At 35.3% G+C, this 20,195-nt stretch overlaps 1 protein-coding gene and 1 long non-coding RNA gene across 3 annotated transcripts in view; one reads left to right on the forward strand and one right to left on the reverse strand.

The window, feature by feature from the left end:
- Window positions 1-504: 504 nt before the first annotated feature.
- RAVER2 (ribonucleoprotein, PTB binding 2) overlaps window positions 505-20,195 on the forward strand; it is a 41,470-nt gene continuing 21,779 nt past the window's right edge. The window contains exons 1-3 of the mRNA XM_060689954.2: window positions 505-1,166; window positions 13,593-13,659; window positions 16,691-17,157. Coding sequence (XP_060545937.1) covers window positions 993-1,166; window positions 13,593-13,659; window positions 16,691-17,157 — 708 coding nt within the window. The 5' untranslated portion in view covers window positions 505-992. The remainder of the gene's footprint in view (window positions 1,167-13,592; window positions 13,660-16,690; window positions 17,158-20,195) is intronic.
- LOC117674997 (uncharacterized) lies at window positions 10,402-18,476 on the reverse strand. Of its 2 annotated transcripts, none has more exons than XR_004594083.3 (4): window positions 18,377-18,476; window positions 15,842-15,896; window positions 11,834-11,937; window positions 10,402-10,519 (listed from the first exon to the last, which is right to left on the reverse strand). It is a non-coding gene; the product is annotated as an uncharacterized LOC117674997 (long non-coding RNA). The 2 variants fall into 2 exon arrangements; XR_015733124.1 differs by lacking the exon at window positions 18,377-18,476 and adding an exon at window positions 18,253-18,313.

Below are 20,195 nucleotides of genomic sequence, written 5' to 3' on the forward strand. Positions count from 1 at the left end.
CTAGGACAGCTCTTGAAATACAAGAGGATTTCATTAGTTATGATGGATAAGGGGGAAATGTTGAAGGTCAGTTTTAATTCAACCTGTCACCTGATATTAGCCAGACGTTCTAACATGTGCATTTGTTGTTACATTAAAACCTAACAATGCAGGCAGAGGGATCTCTACACAGTTAACATAAAACACTACATTACTTTACCAAAAGGTTGGAGGAATGCATTTATCCCTGAGCTTTTACAGAGTTTGCTTAAATCTGGTTTTGATTCCCCAGACACCCTGATTTTTTTCCTCTCCCACAAATTAAATAACAAAAAAGAGAGGGAAGGTCAAAGTTTGTGAAGAAGTTCGCTCTCCATTTTTAACACTTTTTCCTTCTGAAGTGTTTAAAAACTCCAGATGCTTTCTTAGCTCTCGCAGGTCATTAAAAAAAAAAAAGACTTAGGAATAACTCTGTATAATATAGCCTTGTTGTGGTGAAACATTAACCCACTTTCGCTTCAAGGCGTTTTTCCCTTATCTTGGCCATCTCGACGGCCACTTCCCTCAACTGCCTTGACACGCAGCTCTTAAGGAGCGAAAGGCGTCAAGCTTATTGCTCTGCCGACAGGATGCCAGCCTTTTTTTTTCAAACCTACGAATCCAAAGTCCCCGGATAACTCAAGAGCTGGCTAGCGGGATTTCTAAAGGGAGGCGGGAGGCGTCTTCATCCCTTTCTCAGGCGACCGACGCGCGGGATCTTTCGCCCCGCAAGCATCCCTCCAGGGCAAGAGGGAGCACGAAGCGCGCCCAGGAACTTCAAAACCCGGGCAGAGGGGGCGCGCGAGCCCCTCCTCGCGCTTCCTTTGTGTCCCAGGCGGCCGCGGCTGACCACCGCCGGCTGCGGAGTTTTCCTTGCCCCTCCCGCTCCGACCAGCCCGCCCTGGCTCCCCTCCCGCCCACCGGCTTCCCCTGCCCTGGCGGAGGGAGAACGTGTTCGCCTCTGGGCCGGCAAGATGGCGGCATCGGCGGGGTCCGGCCCCGGGGAGCCCGAAGTGGGGGCGGGTGTTGGGGAGCCCCGCGCTCTTTCCCCGGAGGAGATCGCCCGCAGGCTGCAGAACACAAGGCGGGAGCTGAGCAACAGGCGCAAGATCCTGCTGAGGAACCTGCCCGCCGAAAGCAGCAGCCAGGTGGGTGGAGAAGTAGCAAAAGCCGCGGCGGGGCAGAGGAAGGCGCGGAGCCCCGGCGGTGAGGAGAGGCGGAGGGCCAAACCGGGAGCCGGAGGGATGGTGGGAACCGCGACGGGGATCTCGGGAAACAACTTGGTGCCCCCCAGAACTACAATTGCACTACCATTCCCTCAAGTTTCCACTATGATGTTTGGGAATTATGACCGATAGTTCAAAGATCCGGATCGTCCCAGTGTTGGAAAAGAAACCTTGAGCACTTTCCATATTGAGTCGGGAAGAGAGAGTTTTCTATGGGGAGAGATGACACCCAGACTCTCCCAGGTTCTTTGATCCCTGTTAAACCCGACTAGTCAATGGGGCAAGTGCCCCTCATAGAAGAAGAGTCGTAGGTGCCCAAGTTCCTGGAAGGAGAGGAGGAAACCTTTATCCTAAAGGTGCTTTTTTTCAAGAGGCAACTGGACTTTCTGGTTTTTCTTGGAAGACGTTTGGCTTCTCCTGCAAGAAGCTTCTTCAGCTCGGACTGGATGGTGGGGAAGAGAAGAAGTTGAAGAAGCTTCTTGGATGAGAAGCCAAACGACTTCCAAGAAAAACCAGAAAGTCCAGTTGCCTCTTGAAAAAAAAAAAAGCATCTTATCCAGGACAAGGGTGACTTGGATGATTGAGAATCTCCATAGACCTTGAAGAAGACGTTGGATCTCTGGAAGGGGAGATTTAGATAGCAGGAATCTACTCATGAGAACAGTTAGGAAAAGTGCTAACCCTGGAAGTCAGAGATAGGGGAAAGTAGTCCTGTAGGCAAGCTGCACTTCACAGTTTCTTGTAACAGAATGCAGTGTGTCAAAGAAACTATCTCTGCTTTAGTGGCAGCAAAATATACACAGCTCTTGCCGGCTCTCCCTGTAACTATAGAGTTCTCTGGCAATAGAAGAGCGAGTGTGAAGCATTATTATTGTGTCTGATGACACAGTCAGCCCCTATGTTCAGACTGGATTTGGCATTTTTATCGCTCTCAAGTCCTTCCCAAGGATAGGCAGATGTTGTTGTTTGATAGCATTAAAGCTATCCTTGCAGGGTGTAAGGTATTCCAAGTATAGCTGCCATTTTCCTTTTTTAAAATAATAACTTCTCTGTGTTTGGGGGATTATGCTGTATATTTTGTTGAATAATACAAATAGGAGTCGTCGTTCCCCTTTAGATTGAGACAGACATCCCATAAATGGAAGCGCAGTCAGGCGCTTAGACTCCTAGAGTAGTAAAAAAAAAAAAAGAAAGAAAGAAAGAAAGAAAGCAAAAGGAAATACTTCTGTTCTCTTGTCTGGATAGCAGATGTAACCAATATCTGGACTTTATCTTATTGAGTCTTTGGAAATGCATCTTGCATGTTCTCCTTCTCTCCAAATAAAACATTATTTATGCTGTCTGAGACCATCTCTTTCTAATTCACATTAGAGATACAAATTCTCAAGACTTCTATTTATTTTATTTTTCATGAGTGAAATGTTAATATTGATCAAGTTTTTAGCTCCTACATGTCATTTTTCTTCTATGTGATTGTGAAATATATTGGTAATATAAAAATATTCAAACTTACAGGGCCCATCTGTATAAAAGAATTTCAGAGTTGACAGGTGCTATTACATTACAATTTGAAATAGTAACTTTCTTCTAAGTCTGTTATAACTAAAAATTAAAAGTGCAGAGAATCTTGGCACTAATGCATTATTTGTCTCTATAAAGGTAATTAAATTACTGATGAACAAACGTTTTGCTATTTCTGGGTATTTAAACATGTGTTTGTAATTGGTGGCTCATCTTTTCAGATGTACAAAAATTATTTGTTTTATGTTTAGAGAAGATTCATAATCTCTATGAGCAACCGGAGCAAATCTGCTTTTGTTTTTATTTTTAAAAACAGTGTGTGTGGGTTGTACTAACAATGTTAATCCACAACATTTTCTTCACAATATGAAGTGCTTGCACAGTTATAACCTCAAGAATGATATTTAATTTTTGCAAACTTTTATCCTATATAGCAAATGGCTTTTAAAAACTCTTATTTTGGAAGAGATTGTGAGACATTTAAAAAATGTATGCCTGAAGTATGGAAGTTGTTGTACAGGATATCCAGGATAAAGGTGAAGAAAAAATTCTGGTTTTAATAAAACCAGAAGATTAATTAAGACAAAAATTGCAGTTAATTGTTCACTTTTTCCAGACCCTTATGGTTCTATTTTTTTTCATAGTACTATATTTTATTGTGAATGACAATAAAGTATTTTGCCTAGTACTTTACACAGTACAATGTTTTATTGTGACATTGCAAGCACCCAGGATGGAGAGTGTGAGTATAAGGTCTTATAATATCTTTTTCCATTAAGTACCAATTGAGTATCTCTGTAGGGATATGCTGAACATAAGAAATATTTCCAATGGCTTTCATTTCTTGTGAACACTAGTTCAATTAGCTTTTTTGCCTGACTTTTTAATATTGGTAAAATAATTATAAAGGTATCTTACTTTGAATTTTAAAATTTCCATTACAATTTTATATCACAATAAACTGTTCTGTATTCCCTCATAATACTTTAAATATTATTTAGTAAAATATAAATGCCAGTGCTACCAAAATTGGTCGATTAGGTTTAGATTACTTAGAAGAATTTGAATAAACTTCATTTTTAGCCCTACATAGAATCACAAGATTGCCCATTCTGAAGAGGAAGCACACAGTTCCCTGCTGACCTCAGGTGCTTTGGCTCATGAAACAAACTGGAACATTAAAACTATCTAAATATCACGTTAAAGGTTTATGCTTTCTGCTTTATGACTGCTGACACTTACAGGAAAACAATTTCAAAATACTACCTCAGAAATGGGAACCAGTAAAAAGTTAGCCTGGCAGGATGTTAAACATACTGCATAGAAATAATGATAATTATTTTTTTAAAAAAACCCTGAATCTTAAGCCTCCAATAAAAATTGGCTGGGAAACTTTGGGCCTGTCACTGTTTCTCTTAACCAATGGTGGGTTGCTACTGGTTTGCCCTGGTTCAGGCGAACCAGTAGCAGCAGCAGCGGAAAGCTCCGCCCATCCACCCGGACGTCTTCCAAGTTCGCTCGCGTGCGCGCACAAGAAAACCGGTAGCAAAAGTAAGTGAAACCCACCCCTGCTCCTAACCCATCTCATAGGATGGTTGTCATGGGGAAACAGAGGCAGGGGTATTAAGTATGCTCCCTTCCTTGAACTGATCAGTCTTTTGTTTTTAAAGTAGACTTAAAATTAACAGCAGCAGCAAAAAGCAATGATGCTTTGTCTGCATAAAAAACCTGTAGCCACTATTGATATGACCCAGAGTACTCTAGCTGTTTCCTTTCAAAGCCCAAATAATCAGACACTTGATGATAATAGCAGTGAAGAATCATCACATTTTTAGAATGATCCCTTGGAAAGAAGAAGACAAAGATTCCACATCCAAAGAATCTCTTTAGGATAGCTGCTTTCCAGCTTGAGAAGGGGAGACAATGAACCCACATTTCTTTCAATAATCCTCTTTAAAATCCTTATCTTCCTGCTTCTAATGGAAGGGAGAAGGCAATAATCTGGAGCACAGCTGATGGAAAGGGAAAGGATGTGGCTGAATCTCTGCGGCCCATGGCAAACACCTGTTGTAGCCACTGGTTGAAGTAGAATTTCATCATTAATTGGAGCTACTGAGTAGCTGTTTTAAAATATAATTTGACACAACAATTTTCCTGTGAAATGGGATTTAGATTGCAAATTGTAAAAAAAGAAGAGTTATTTGCCAGATGTTTGCATTTTTATTACCTGTGAGATCTGAAAACACTCATATGGTACTGTAGTGTATTCTTTATCAAAATTGTTTTCCTGAATATGGATTTAAATATTGACCAGAAATAAGAACAAATAATTCATAGCAAACTAAATCTTGCACTATTACTACACCACTTCAGATGATAGTTAGAATAATTTTATTGTCACTTTAAATGTACGCTAACTGGCATAGATTAAAATGAAATTTCATTGTATACATAGTTACGACAGACTGTTGTTTCCTGTTATTTCAAAAACATACTTTAATCCATCATATAAAATTAATATATGTTGTACACATGTGCGTGTGTGATTAAAGCCAGAGGAAGACAATCACAATTAGATATTGTGAGAAAATTGCTGCCCCAAAAGAAGTGCTGGAGTTGTATATAAGACAAAAAGCACATGTTTTTCCCTCTTGTGCATATTGCATGATTGATTCATTTTCCTTTAGCAGTTTTTGATCTAACAAGGAAATGTACAGTTTTTTTTTTTTTTACAAAATCTATAACTATAATCTCATTGTACATAAACAAATAAGACAAGTCTATTCCTATTGAAATCATGACAATTCAAATAGGTACGCATGGGATTAGTTTGAATTCTGATGCAATCTTGTTTTAAGAGTGTCCCAAAGGTACACATTGTAGATGGTTTGTGTATGTTGTTCATTTGAGAATTTCTCTGCTTTAATGAAATGCATGGGGGTAGGGGGAGCACTGGCAGACAAACCACCAGATGCATATATATAGAAAAGAATCCCTATGGGTAGATCTGTCCAGAGGCCCTTAAGGACACATTGGCCCAGAAAGACACAAGAATTTAACACTTATGTGGCAATATTGGTCTGTTTAATGGTTAAGATGTTGTGTTGGAATAGAGGAGGCTCAAATCCATTTTTCTCTTTCAAACACTCTAGATAACTTTGGCCCAGTCTTGGCACGACCAGTCTTATAAATTTGTTATGTGCATAAATGGAAGACGAAACGATATTTATTCCAGGTTAAACTCCTTGATGGAAAATGTCACATAACTCTAACAAATATATAACAGCAGGGAACAGACTGAAGCAGCGGAAATGGGCAAAAAGAGACATAAAGGGGGTAGAAACCCCCCCATTAACTCCATTGTCTGACCTATTAACTTAAATAATAATGATTGCAACAATTTGATGTTACATCTTCTGTGAAGTATTTCTTTTTCTAGTTCTGAAAAGTCAGAAATTAAAAATATTCTTACATTTTATGCTGAAATTGTATAATTCAAGGAAAGAAATCTTTCTGAAAATATGTAGCAAAAATCAGGAAGTTCCAGTTTTAATATAATCTTTATTAAAAATTCATGGTTACTTGGTGATTGAGGCAGAATACAAACTGATGAATAAATTAAAAAAAGAGTCTACTGAACCATGAGAGGGTGGCAAATAAATTATAGGTAGGTAGGTAGATAGATGATAGATAGATAGATAGATAGATAGATAGATAGATAGATAAATAGATAGATAGATATGAATTCATAGATAGATAATAGATGGATAGAGAGAGAGATAAGGTAGATATGGTAGATAGATAAATAGATAAGTAGGGAGAGTGGGGAGGGAGGGAGGGAGAGAGCTCTGAGACATGTCTAAATGACTACTTGGGTTCTCAGAATGCAGAACAATGTTAAATGTTTTACCAGATTCTTGTATAAATTCTCATAGCTGATTACAAAAATGCAAGACAAGGTACAGTTAGTGTAGTGTCATAGCTAAAAGTGCTGAACCTGGATTTTCCAATCCAAGTTTAAGTACCCTTTGAACTTGAAGCTTGCTGGATGACTTTGAATCATTTATTTTCTCTCTGGCCATTCTATTGTTGTGTGGATAAATTTAAAAAGATTCCAAATATATTATCTGAATCTCTCATAGAAAGATGGTTATTCTTGCTACCTTGCAAGATTATGAAAAGTCACCTGTAATCTGAAAAGGTTGCTAATGGTCTCAAGGAAGTTGTTGTCTCTCAACTCCCTTTTCTGCAATATAGAAAATACAATATTGACATAGGCAGTGTCTCCCCTTGCGTTGTATACAGTCTTACTATTAAAGCATCAATGGCAGATAATTTATTAATAGTATTTGCTTTAGAGATAGGTAGTTGTATTTTTAGAATAATAGAATTTGAGATACCGTAAATATCTATATATTGCTAAATATGCATTTAAGAAATGTTTGGAAAATGTTCTGTTTTAATATAGGGTTTTATTTTGGTTGCAAAAATCTTAATTATGATAGAAACGAATATAAACAAAAAAATTCAGAAAATAATATTGTAATACATTATTGATATATATAACGTAATACATTATGAGTTGCTGAAATACAGTCTATATTATTTTATATTTTTGCTCATTTTCAATATTGGGTTTTTTAAAATAATTAAAATATTTGGCTCAAAAATGAAATTGAAGGTCACTATTGCCCAGCTGCATTTCTTTAAATGATTTGTGGTTTTGGTTCACAAAAGGTAGAATTATATAATTTTGATATTGCTTATCTTATTATTTCCCTAGGGCACTGAGGAACCTCACATAGTATAGCAATAAGTAGCACTCCAAGGATCTTTAAGTAGGATAATAATAATTATTGTATACATGAGATTTCTCCCTTTGTAATATTTAAATAGTTTAGCTTTGAAATGGAAAAAAATGTTCGTCTTTTTCCTGTAAGTTTTTTCCTGAGTGTGTCTATTAGCATTTAACCTATTTAACTTAATATAATGTTTTTTATCCCAAATGCCTGGTTGAGTAGCTGATTAATTGCTCCTTAAGGCCACATTTTGTGGATTACTTTTCTTTTATACCACTACAATAACTACCACTTGATCTATGTATAAATGAAATGCAATATGTTAATAATTTAAACAAACAAATACATACATAAATCACAGTTGAGACTCTAAAATGGGTAGAGCTGTACTGAAGGGAATAGAGTTAACATCCTAATTCCCAAGTGACTTTGGAAATTTTCTTCTCCTTGTTCATAATAGCTCATGAGAATAAAAAAGTAGGTATAAAAAGTAGAATAAAAAAGGAAGTATAAAAAGTACCAGTAAGGTAGTTCTGTGCAAGTATAAACTCTAAAAATATTAATAAATAATTTGACATTTGTTGTGTTTCTCCATCATCCATTAGTTTATATCCCGGTTTGTTTCAAAGAATATGAGAACTTTATATGGTATTTTTCTACAAGCATATCACACTGAGATACAATCCTTGATTTCTTATGGTCCCTTATTTGGAACTGTTGAAATAAAACAGGCAATCTGCAGTTCAAGAGTTGGAGATTCTGACAGCTATATTTGTAAAAACACAATGACTACCAAGCTGTACAACATTATTTAATTACACGGAGAGTTGCTGAGTAGCAGAGTGTATTTTCCATGATCTAAAAATAAACTTAGCAGATAAGTGTAATGTACTTTGTTAATCCCTTTTTAACATTTGATTTTATAGATGTCAGCTGGATATTGTTTTATTTGATGGACTATCCTCAGAAGAATGATACATGGTAACAAAAGCAGTTGTCCATTATGCAAGTTTCAGGCATGTCTTTAAATAGTAAATAGTTCATCATAGCATCAAGAAGCTGTTCTGTAATTGCCTTTCATGGAAAGCATTTTTAACTCCTAACTTTGCAAATAAGATTTCCCTTTCTCTTTTAAAATTCTGCCCTCTCATAGGAAATTGGGCAGGTCTGGTCGATTACTGAATAAGAGCAATAACATAGTATCACTGCGTAGATCCTCCAAAAAGCAGCATCATGTTTTATTAACATGGCATTTGACAGCTGTTAACCGATGAAATAAGAGACCAGTGTTCAATTTGACTAAAAAGAAGATACTTGATCCTGCCATTAAACTACATATATTGAATTAGCAGATTGGCAAAACAAGAGTGCATTATGATCTTGGACTCAGGTCGTTCGTTTATTAGAACTGTATCTGGAGGCATATGCATATGACCTTGAAGATGTGCATATGTGTAGACAATATACCATCGTTGGCATCAAAGGTACTTTTAGTTAGTATACATAAAACTGGTCATGTAGGCTCTAGGAGCCTTATCTCTACTAGGATGTGATACATGAAAAAAATGTAAGATACATTACTCTTGGTTGCACCAGTTTTCCTTTCAAAAATAATGTCATTAAGTTGTTGCAGGTAGTCCTTGACTTACGATCACAATTAAGCCCAAAATTTTCATTACTGAGACAGTTGTTAAGTGAGTTTTGCCATTTTACGACCCTTCTTGCCACAGTTGTTAAGTGAATCACTTCAGTTGTTAAGTTAGTAACATATTTGTTAAGTAAATCTGGTTTCCCCGATGAGTTTGCTTGTCAGAAAGTCACAAAAGGTGATCACATGACCCAGGGACACTGCAACCCTCATAAATACATGCCAGTTGCCACGTGTCCAAATTGTGATCATGTGACCATGCAGATGCTACAACAGTGTAAGTGTGAAAAACAGTCATTGGTCACTTTTTTCACTGCCTTTGTAACTTTGAATGGTCACTAAATGAATGACGGTAAAGCCAGGATTCCATGTACTTCTCTCCAAAATTATGTGTTGAGGTATGAATACTAACTTTGGAACTGCTCTCTAATAGGTAATATACAGCTTGTCTCCTTCTTTCCATTTTTCCCTGATGTGATTTCTGTATTGTGTCTGTGATATGCAGTAAAATGTGTATTCTGGTTATGCTGGAATGAACATAAAATATCTCTCTATCTATCTATCTATCTATCTCTCTATCTATCTATCTATCTATCATCTATCTATCTATCTATCTATCTATCAAGTTTATATACATTTATATATTTTTATTAGATAAGCAATGTTTTTGATTAAAGTTTCAGCTTTTCACTATGCACTTAATCTGTAACAATACAAGCTAAGTCACACAACACACTCAGACAACATTTTTTATTTGGTGTTGTTTTTTAATGTCGCATAGGCTAATTAAATCAGGGTTTAATTTAGCATGCTATGTAAACCGAATCAGTTGTTGTTTATTCAGTAGATCATGGTTAAACAAACCATTGGTTAATACAGTGCATTTACCCAATCATAATTCATTGATAATGAAACTTGATCATATCAGTACTTGGAGTAGGTATTGTTTTTCTGCTACGCTCTTATAATGGGAGTTATTCAAAGTACGAATGGGTTTAGTTGTCATCAGAGACTGAGGATCTTCCCACCATTTTTTGGCCCTCCTTGCAATATGACCAAGTTTCTTCAGCTTGCACATGTGGACATTTGTATAATTCTGGCCATTTTTTGGATTGTTATCCTAATTAGAAACTATACAACATTTAGCTTATTTTTATAAACAAAGAATCTCAAAATACTGTATATGAACTTGTTTGCTTGCTTAATTAGTTTATTATTTATTTTTTAAATGATTTAGGGTCTTGTTAGGAACCTGCCCGGTTATGTTCTTTCCAGAGAGATGCATTTAGCTCTCATATTCCCAGCATCTAGGAAATGATCAAATGGCAGAAATTTATTTCTTGTATCAAACTTTAGTTATTGATACTATTGATTTTAATGTTGTTTGTACTGATTCTTCTTAAGTGGTTGAAATATTATAAAACTGCTCTGAGTGCATATATAAGAAAAAAGACATGGTGTAAAATTAATACTAATAAACATACAAATAAATAAATAAATCTGTACATACCGGTACTTAAATACGGACCACAAGGGAGCATATTTTTTGAAACAACTCAAATTTAAAAATTCCTAACAATAGAAATCTAGCATAACTCTTGCATTTGACAAAATTTAAATGTGCTTCTTAATCTGAACTAATGCTGCCCATTCTTTTACTTTAGTATTCTATCACACACAGTCATATTTTTGCATGTGAAAACCTATTCTCAACTCAAGTATCCTAACCTCATCCAATTCAATCCAAATCCAATCTAACCGAAATACAATTTATTTTGCTAACACTGTTGAATAAGAAAACAAATTAGTTTATTTGTATTCTGTGAACTGCAACTACTCTTGACCAGATATCTCCTAAGCTTTTTAACAGATGTCCCAAAAGTGCTTTTTCAGGAGGACTTCCTTTTTTTTGTTTGAAGATATTTCGCTTCTCGTCCAAGAAGCTTCTTCAGCACTGACAGCATAGTGAAGAATGCAAGGATTTATATACATTTCCCCACTATCCTGTCAGAGCTGAAGAAGCTTCTTGGATGAGAAGTGAAATGTCTTCAAAGAAAGTCCAGTTGCCTCCTGAAAAAGGCATGGGACAACCATGACCTGGATGACTGAGAATCTTTACAGACTTTTTAATAGATAGTTCCTGTCATTTTCGCTTCTGGAAATCGTTCTCCAACTTTTTCAAATTGCCTATCTTAAGTATAAGATGTACAGACTTTGTTTCTCTAAACCTCAAGATTACTAATTCATTTATTATAGGTGCTTCTGTGTCATTTCAGTTAAATTGCAATCTATCCAATCTACAAACGCAAACGTGACCAAAATGACATATAATATCAAGAAATCACAACTGTGTAGCAACTGACTTTAGGATTTCTAGTTGCCAAAACAAATCAAGAAACACAGAGTATAAAACAACTTACATTGTCTGTTGGCACAAAAAGTATCTGGTGAACAATAATGATCATTTGATGAAATGGAATTTCATCAAAGAGCACTAAACAGCTTAATGAGCCATATCACTTTACAAAAATAAGTCACCATTTATTAACCAGGCCATTTGTGTATTGACCTCTATTAAAACAGAATATATAACATAAAAACTTAATTCAGTAAAGACATACCTATAAGGTATATAAAGAGGCGGTAGCCAATAGATAATTCCTCCATTTTGCAACACCCAGAGCAGCCACAGATTGCACTGTGGCAAAAGCAGAAGTTTTCAGCACTGTAATTTAATAGCAGAAAGAAAATAAGAGACAAAACTTCCAATCCTCAACAACACTAATGACATGTGATAAAATCCAAGTACATATTTATTGCTTATTTTAACTAAAGGATGGGGTCCAGGTTACTTACAAGATGGTATAAACAAACTATCAAGTAAGGCTGCTCTACTGTTTACTATCTTTTCTCTCCTGGACTTCAGATGAGGTTGACTCTCATCCAATTCATAATCACACAAACTAACAAATATAAGAAAGATACAAATTTTGAAATTACTGTAACGTTTGAAATTTTGTATTCTCAGTAGAACAGAGTGCTGTTTGTTCTACTTCAGTGGAAGCTGAGTATCAAAGTCAGATTTGACTGTATCTTATCATTTATCTTTGAGATTAACTGGATAAACTCAGTTAGAGGTCTGATGGGTACACCATTGGAAAACCTGAAGAACCAGGCTTACCATGAAGAACCAGGCTCACCATGGAGAAAATCTATATGGTTGCTAAAAGGTGACACTGACCTGATGGTACATAATTTGTCAATCAAAAACTTTAAAGCTCAGGCCCAACCCACATAAAAAAGACAGATGTTTTAATAGTTAAAGTGATGGACAAAGACTAGAGAGAACCCAAACACATTAAATCATGGAAACTCATCTGGTGGGTTTGCATTAGTCATTCTTTTTCAACCCAGTCTTCCAAAACTTCTAATGGAGATAAGATTAAAGAACATTTCCCAATTGTCTGTCTGGAGAAAAGGTAGAATGTAACTCCAATAAAAAAATCAATTAAAAAATAATAATATTCCTTCTAGAATTATCTTAATATTATCACCATGACTATGTTAATCACATGAATTGCAACAAGTACACCAGTCTATATAACAATAACAGTGGTAATTCATAATGGTATAAGTGTGACTTTTATGAATTATGGACTCAGTATAAAATCAATATTTAGCCGGAAGCCTAGCTCTGGAAACTGCAGCATTGAAATGTTTTTCTCTGCTGATCCTTTTCTTATCAATACACTAGAGAAACAGGATGCAGATGCTAGTTATTGTATTCCATGAGGATTTGCACAATACAACTAATTATAGAGGACGAAAAATGCTTTACAGCAGAAGAGAAAGTTAATAGAAATGGGGGGAATTTTTCTACTGCTATGCAGCCTTATTTCACAATAATAAGCAGGTTTTCAAAATTCAATACTGATATGTCAAACGATGTTAAATTCTGGTAGCAGATGTTGTGGCAGTTAATTGGCTTGAGCTTTAATTTCATACATTTCATGAAACATGAGTGGTTAAGTTTAGATTTTGAGGATTGGTATTTCTGGTATTCTCTTTCTCCAAAGAACATATAATGTAGCTGACAGAAAATATCACTGTGAGGAAATGCCTTTCAACTTCAAATTTTTGTTTGAAAGCTAATCTTTGGCAAATGTTGGCATTTTTTAAATAAGATGTTTTGAATTCAGCTGTTCAGAGGGTCTTGCTTACTGCTGAATTGCATCATGCTCATATTAATACTTAACTAATATTTTCTGGCAGCATGTCTCCAGAATAATTTTTACCTGGAATGTTTTCAAGTCTCTAAGCTGAAATAAAAAGAATCATTCCATTGAGTTTGTATTTAATCATGTATTGTTTTTCTTTTAGGAAATCCATGAGTTATTAAAAGACTTTGAGCTGAAGTATTGCTATGTGGACAAACATAAAAGAACAGGTAAAAACTTGCAATATAATATTTATGCTAATAGATTTGGCTATTTTGATTAATTTTAGATTTCACAATTTAATAACAATTTAATTTAATAACAATTTAATTAAATTGTTGCTTTAGTGTGCTTATGTGTGTGTGTCAGAAACTGACATTTACCTCATATTTTTTTCTTGCACATTTCTTGCACATTGATTCTTTTCTTAATATGCACAAATCATATTGTACAAGTTTGTTTGAATAACAAACAATGGCAAACAAAAAATATATTTGAGTCAGTCTAACATGATTAAATCTGAAGTTATACTCTTACATAAACATTACAATAAAAAAATTTATAATACGTTCTATTTTGGATTTGAAAGGGGTTAGGAAACATTGGAAACTCTTTTTTAAAAAAAAATAGGGACAAATTTTCAGCCTATAATATTTATTTTACAAGGGATCAGTTTAGAAATGCATATTCATAATTTAATTGCTCAGTGTCAATAATTTGAGTGTGCTGAAGGGGAAATTCTATTAGCAAATTATTATTGATCAAATTTATATAGCTGCCTATCTCACCAATGGCAAATCTTGCCTCTAAGTTAATGTTACATTGAATTTTGTAATTATTAGGTTACTAGGAATTTTAATCTTTGTTTAAAAAATTAATGAGTGACAATCCATTTTAAAGTGCTTTTGCATTATTGATACATGAGAATAGAATTCAATGATGGTTAAAATTGTGTAAGCCTTTTACAGTTCGGAGGCAATAAATAGTTGAAACAGGGGAGTTGTAGTCCAGAACTTCTGAAGTGCAAGTTATTGTCTACCATTGTTACAGTTGGACAGTTATGGTGGGTAACTTAACTATCAAAATTAACTGACACTATTTTTGTAAACTGCTCTTGTTAGCTTTTTGAATATTACTATGAGAAAAAATAATTTGAATCTATTTGTTTAGGATGATATTCAGTGTCAAGGCCAACTTCTACAAGAATAATCCTCCTCCTCCTCCTTTCCCCCCTGCCAGACTTTTTAAAACTCCTCTCCAGGGGACATAATAGATATCAGAGTGGTATTTTATAGGGAGGTAATGGAAATGAAGAATTGTTTGGCACTGAAAACCTTGCCTACAATCCAAAATATGCTGCCTGATTTGGAGTGATTCTTCTTTCCCATTGTATTTCCATAAGGTAGAGTTTCCAGTAGAGTTTTATATCAAATAAATCTGGATTGTATATAAATGGTATAGTGGTTAAGGCATCATGCTAAAAGCCAAGAGACTGTGAGTTTGAGTTCCGCTTTAGGCACAAAGACTGACCTTGGGTCAGTCACTTTCTCTCAGCCCTTCAAAGGAGGCAACGGCAAGCCACTTCTGAAAAACCTTGCCAAGAAAACTGTAGAGATTTATCCAGACAGCCTCCGAAAATTAGACATGATTAAATGGAAGAAAAAAAAAAACATTTTCCAGGATGATGACTTGTTTGGTCTTTGATTGACATATTGGGGATGAATTCCAACAAGAATGTGAATAGGATAAAAAAAATTATATTAAATTAAGTAATAGTAATATGATTGCTTGTTGGCTGTTCTTAGAACTTTAAGACTTGATTAGAACTTAGAAGACCTCTGGAATTCAAAGGTAGTAATCTAGACTAGGAAGTTGAATGAATTGTGTATTGCTGTTTAAAAAAATTATGGTTGTGCCCACATAGCTGTTATGAGCCTTTATTAAAAGAATTACTTCCTACGTTTTTTAAATGTTCTCATGCTATATTCAGAAGTCATTTTAACTATAACTTTGAAAGGACTTTAAGAGTTCGGTTGCACAGCTCTGATATAAGAAACTTGCCTTTCATTGTAACCAGTTCCTCTATGAGACTTCCGTTTATATTTTATTTAGTAAACCTCTTGAGTAGACTACAGGATAGTATAACCTTTGATTATTCAGGCTTGAAAGAAGATGTTAACATTCCTGATTCTCAGTAGTATTGTCTTACCATTCTATTTTGCTTCCACTTGAGTTTTAGTGTTCAGTAGAAACAGATGATTAATAGGCATGCAGGAATAAAAGATGTTTTTGGTTTTAAACAATAATCCTGAAACCAGAGCTTTCTGGAATTGAATTTCAGGAAAAGTCTATCGAAATATGATATGTAGGCAATAACTTTAAAAGGTTATATGTGCCAGGCAACACTTTTACCTTCCAATGACATCATGCCAGTTTTTAACCAAACGTAATGAGGAGGAATGTATACCTGAGGAGAATGAACAGACATTAATGTTAGTTTAGAATTTGGTTTATTCCCAGAATTTGCCTGAGAGTATTAAAACATGAATATAATTTTATTTTAAAAATCAGCATTGTTTTATACTTTGATCGTAAAATGTCATATCATAAAACTGCAAATTGTATGTTTTTGGCCAATGCAATGGTCATATAAAAAGGTTTTCTTTCCTTCTTCTGTACTGTGCTCCACCACCATCCCATCCCATCTATACATCCCATGAATTTGATCTTGAGATGGTTCCACCTCTTGACCTTCTGGTGAATCACCAGGAAATGATGGGAAGAGTAGAAAATCCTGAAAAAGTCCAATGGAGAGGATCCATCTGAGCCAAGTTTCCACTCTTTAGTGAAAGAAAATGGCTAATATCGTGAATTTGTAATATTGATTTTAAATTAAAATCAATACTATCACAGTGTTGCATGTTATGCCTTCTGCATATATTGGAGTTTCACAAAAGTTAGTCAACTAATCTTTACGAAATTACTGGGCTTTTCTTAGTCCAACAGCAAACAAAAAAGTTGTGATAGCACAGTTGAGGGTAAAAAAAACCAGAAGAAAATAACACTACCTTTCCTAAGTCATAATAGCTGAAATGGAGAATGCAGAGAAATGGGTTTTTTCTGTGAAAGGGTTGTGAAATAATATCAGTTTCAAGACACCTTGAGCTTAGAAATCACAAGGCTTGATAGTTCCCAAGAGCTTAAAACCCAATCCAGTCACGGAGTTTACATAAAACTTTTGTCTGATTTGCTGTTTTTCAGCTTTTGTTACTCTGTTGAATGGGGAGCAAGCTCAGAGTGCAATACGGCTATTTCACCAACATTCCCTCCGAGGAAAAGAAATATCACTGCAGCTTCAGCCAACCGATGCCCTGCTCTGCATTACCAATTTGCCCCCTTTCTATACGTTACAAGAGTTTGAAGAGCTAGTGCGACCTTATGGGAATGTTGAGAGACACTTCTTGGTATACAGTGAAGTCACGGGCTATTCCAAGGGCTATGGTTTTGTGGAATACATGAAAAAAGATTCTGCAGCAAAGGCTAGATTGGACCTTCTTGGGAAATCATTAGGTGAAAATGTCCTTTTTGCACAGTGGATGGATGCTAATCAAATAACTTCAGAACTCATACATTCAAAGTGCCTTTGTGTGGAAAACCTTCCTATAGACTATACTGGTGATGACCTCTTGCAAAATTTCTCAACTAATTATAAACCTGTGTTCTACCAAGTAAGTAAAATTCATTTTCTTCAAAGTGAAAGCTGTCTTCACAGATGTCGTGATTTAATGACGTAGCATGGACTTTTCCTTGATTTGCAGATGAATATGGTCACATTAATGAGTAATTATATATTTGTAGCTCTATGCAGTATTAATTAAGATTTGACAATGATTGCCATCTATAACTCACCTGGAAATTACATAAATGAATATCTCAACTAATATGTCATTGACACAATAGTAACTTATTTAAACATATTAAAATTGCTATTCAAGAGAAATGTTAGGAATCGGGAAAAAAATAAATCTAGGAAAATCTGAAGTTCTGAGGGATGGAGTAGGAAAAAAGCTTCTTCATTATATCAAAATATTACATTTGTAAAACTTGTATTTTATTTTGATTTTTTTTAATTTTAATATTTATTTTTTAAAATGTATTTTTGGCACTCACAACACTGCACAAAATTGTACAATGATACCTTCTTCCTAAAATGTTATTGATCCCTTTCTTAAGATACAGTAACACAGCATGAATTTCCATTAAAATATACTGGGAATCATAGCTGGAAGTTTTTCCATCCAAAATGAGTGATGGGAAATGCTAGATTAGAAAAATCAATGGTTTATGTCCATTTAAGGCAGTTCCTACACATAGCCAGGTTTTTGTTCCCAATTTAGAACATGTGATCTTTTCTCTGTTCTTCCAACAGAATAAATTTTTATTGCAGTTAGTGCTATTTATTTTTTTCCTAAATTATATGGTTAGGGACAAACAATTGGAATTGAAGAGATATAAATGTTGTTTTGTTAATTGCAGTTCAATATTAAGGGTTAACAAGTGAAATAACAAACCAAACTCCCATTTATATACAGGTTGGTTGTGACCTGGCTTTGATTTACCAGAAAAAGCAATGCTATTTACTGTATAACCACTTGCAATACCACATAGTGTTCCATTACCATGACTCAGAAACTTTTCTTCAAAAACAATCTAATGCAGAAGGGGGCTAAATGTTAAGCATAAGGAATCAAGAATAGACTACGACAGAAAACGTGAAATTAAGGGCCCTTTGGAGGAAAAAAAAATAAGGAGTTTAATCATACCATAGAATAAACAAGTGCTGTCCAAAGAAACCGAATGCTTCACTGAAACCTAGGAAATTCAGGATAAATATGGAGAAGTGCATCTTGATCAGGATAAGTTAGAAATAGTGACATTCTTTGCTACCTTCTGGGAGAAAACTTTGTGGTATCCGACGCAGATCATCCAACTTCAGCCACAATTTTGTTCCATACAGAATCAACCTTGTGAACTCTCAAACTTCCTCTTTCCGCTATGTATTAAAGATGGACAGTGATTAGTATTTATATGTATTTATATGTTAGGATGTAGGTATATACATATGTAGGTATATAGCATTTCTATATGTGTGTTATGTATGTGTACATTTTTGAGAGCAGGCAACAGAATTTCATTTTTAATGTGGGCCAGAGACCCACAGAAAAAAATGACAATAAAGATTTTTGTATCTATTTAAAATTACAAAGCATAGTGATAGAAATATTCATGGAAGATAAGATACTGATAGTTGCTAGTTTTAATGTCTATATGTTGCCTTCCATAAATGGAGGCAATGTACATCTTGGTGCCAATAGTTGGGAAAAAGTGTAGAAAGATGTCCCTGCACTCATGTTCTGCTTGTGTTCTTTCCAGAGACATCTACTTGGCAACCGTGGGAACAAAATATTGGGCTAGATAGACTTACATATGATCCAGCTGTCTTTGCTCTTCTTCTGGCACGTTACAAAGATATTTATCGTAACTGTCCTTTCAGCTGCAGGCTGTGTTATTTCACAGTTGTTATTTTTTTAAACGTTATTCTGATTTTGTTTATAGATAGTGTTTTGTTCTGTGGCAGAATGTTATTATCTGAGGATATATTTTGCATTTTTTCCCAGTAATGTTTTACTTGTGAATCTATTTTGGAACAATCCTAGTAGCTGGCATTGTTTTCTAGGAACTTTCATCCACTTTGACAAGATTTGCACAGGTGGATTATACCTATTTATGTTTTTATATTGTTCTAGAGAGAGTTTATAGGGCTGAATGAACAGCTGCTACTTGTTTATCAAAGGGGAAAAGTTCTCAGTTGGCATGAAATGAGTATTGCCGAGCTCTATATTTCCTGTGGGGGTTGAGCGGATGAAGATTCTTTAAGACCTTTTGAAAATGATGGATAAATAAATTGCTGTGACATTATCAATCATGGACTGGCAATATCAGTACAAATATTGACACTTTTCACTTCCCCCCCCCAGCTGTTTTTATTAAGAATGTTTTAATTCTCTTGCTAAATACTGAAACAGGAAGGGGAAGCACACTTTTGAACAATGTCTGCCTTTATTAGTTACCGTGTTTCCTCCAAAACAAGACCGGGTCTTATATTAATTTTTGCTCCAAAAGATGCATTATGGTTTATTTTCTGGTTAGGTCTTATTTTGGGGGAAATAGAGTACTAAACGCCTCTGTCTGCTGACGATCTTAACTGGGGCTTATTTTTGGGGTAGGGCTTATATTACGAGCATCCTGAAAAAAATCATGCTAGTGCTTATTTTCTGGTTGGATCTTATTTTCGGGGAAACAGGGTAATTACATAAAAACAATGCCATTCATACTTTATTTGGAAACAGAATGGAACAGAAAAAACCCAAAAGAGAATCTGCACCTTCCATGAGGAAAAATTAAGTATAATTAAATAAATATGCATGTTGCAAACATATTTATACATTTTCACACAAATGATGGCTCTATGGTTAAAGATGCTGAGCTTTTCAGCTGGAAAGCTGACAATCCAGGGTTCGAGACCCAGGCGCCGTGCAATGAGGTGAGCTCCTGTTACTTGCTCCAGCTCCTGCCCACCTAGCAGTTTGAAAGCATGCAAATGTGAATAGAAAAAAAGGTACACTTTTGAAGGGAAGGTAGCTAACAGTGCCTCAGTGTATAGTCATGCTGGCCACATGACCATGGAAATGTCTTCAGGCAACGC

The sequence above is a fragment of the Pantherophis guttatus genome, chromosome 3 (genome assembly GCF_059756535.1).
Source record: "Pantherophis guttatus breed Tessera chromosome 3, ASM5975653v1, whole genome shotgun sequence".
Classification (NCBI taxonomy): Eukaryota; Metazoa; Chordata; class Lepidosauria; order Squamata; family Colubridae; genus Pantherophis; species Pantherophis guttatus.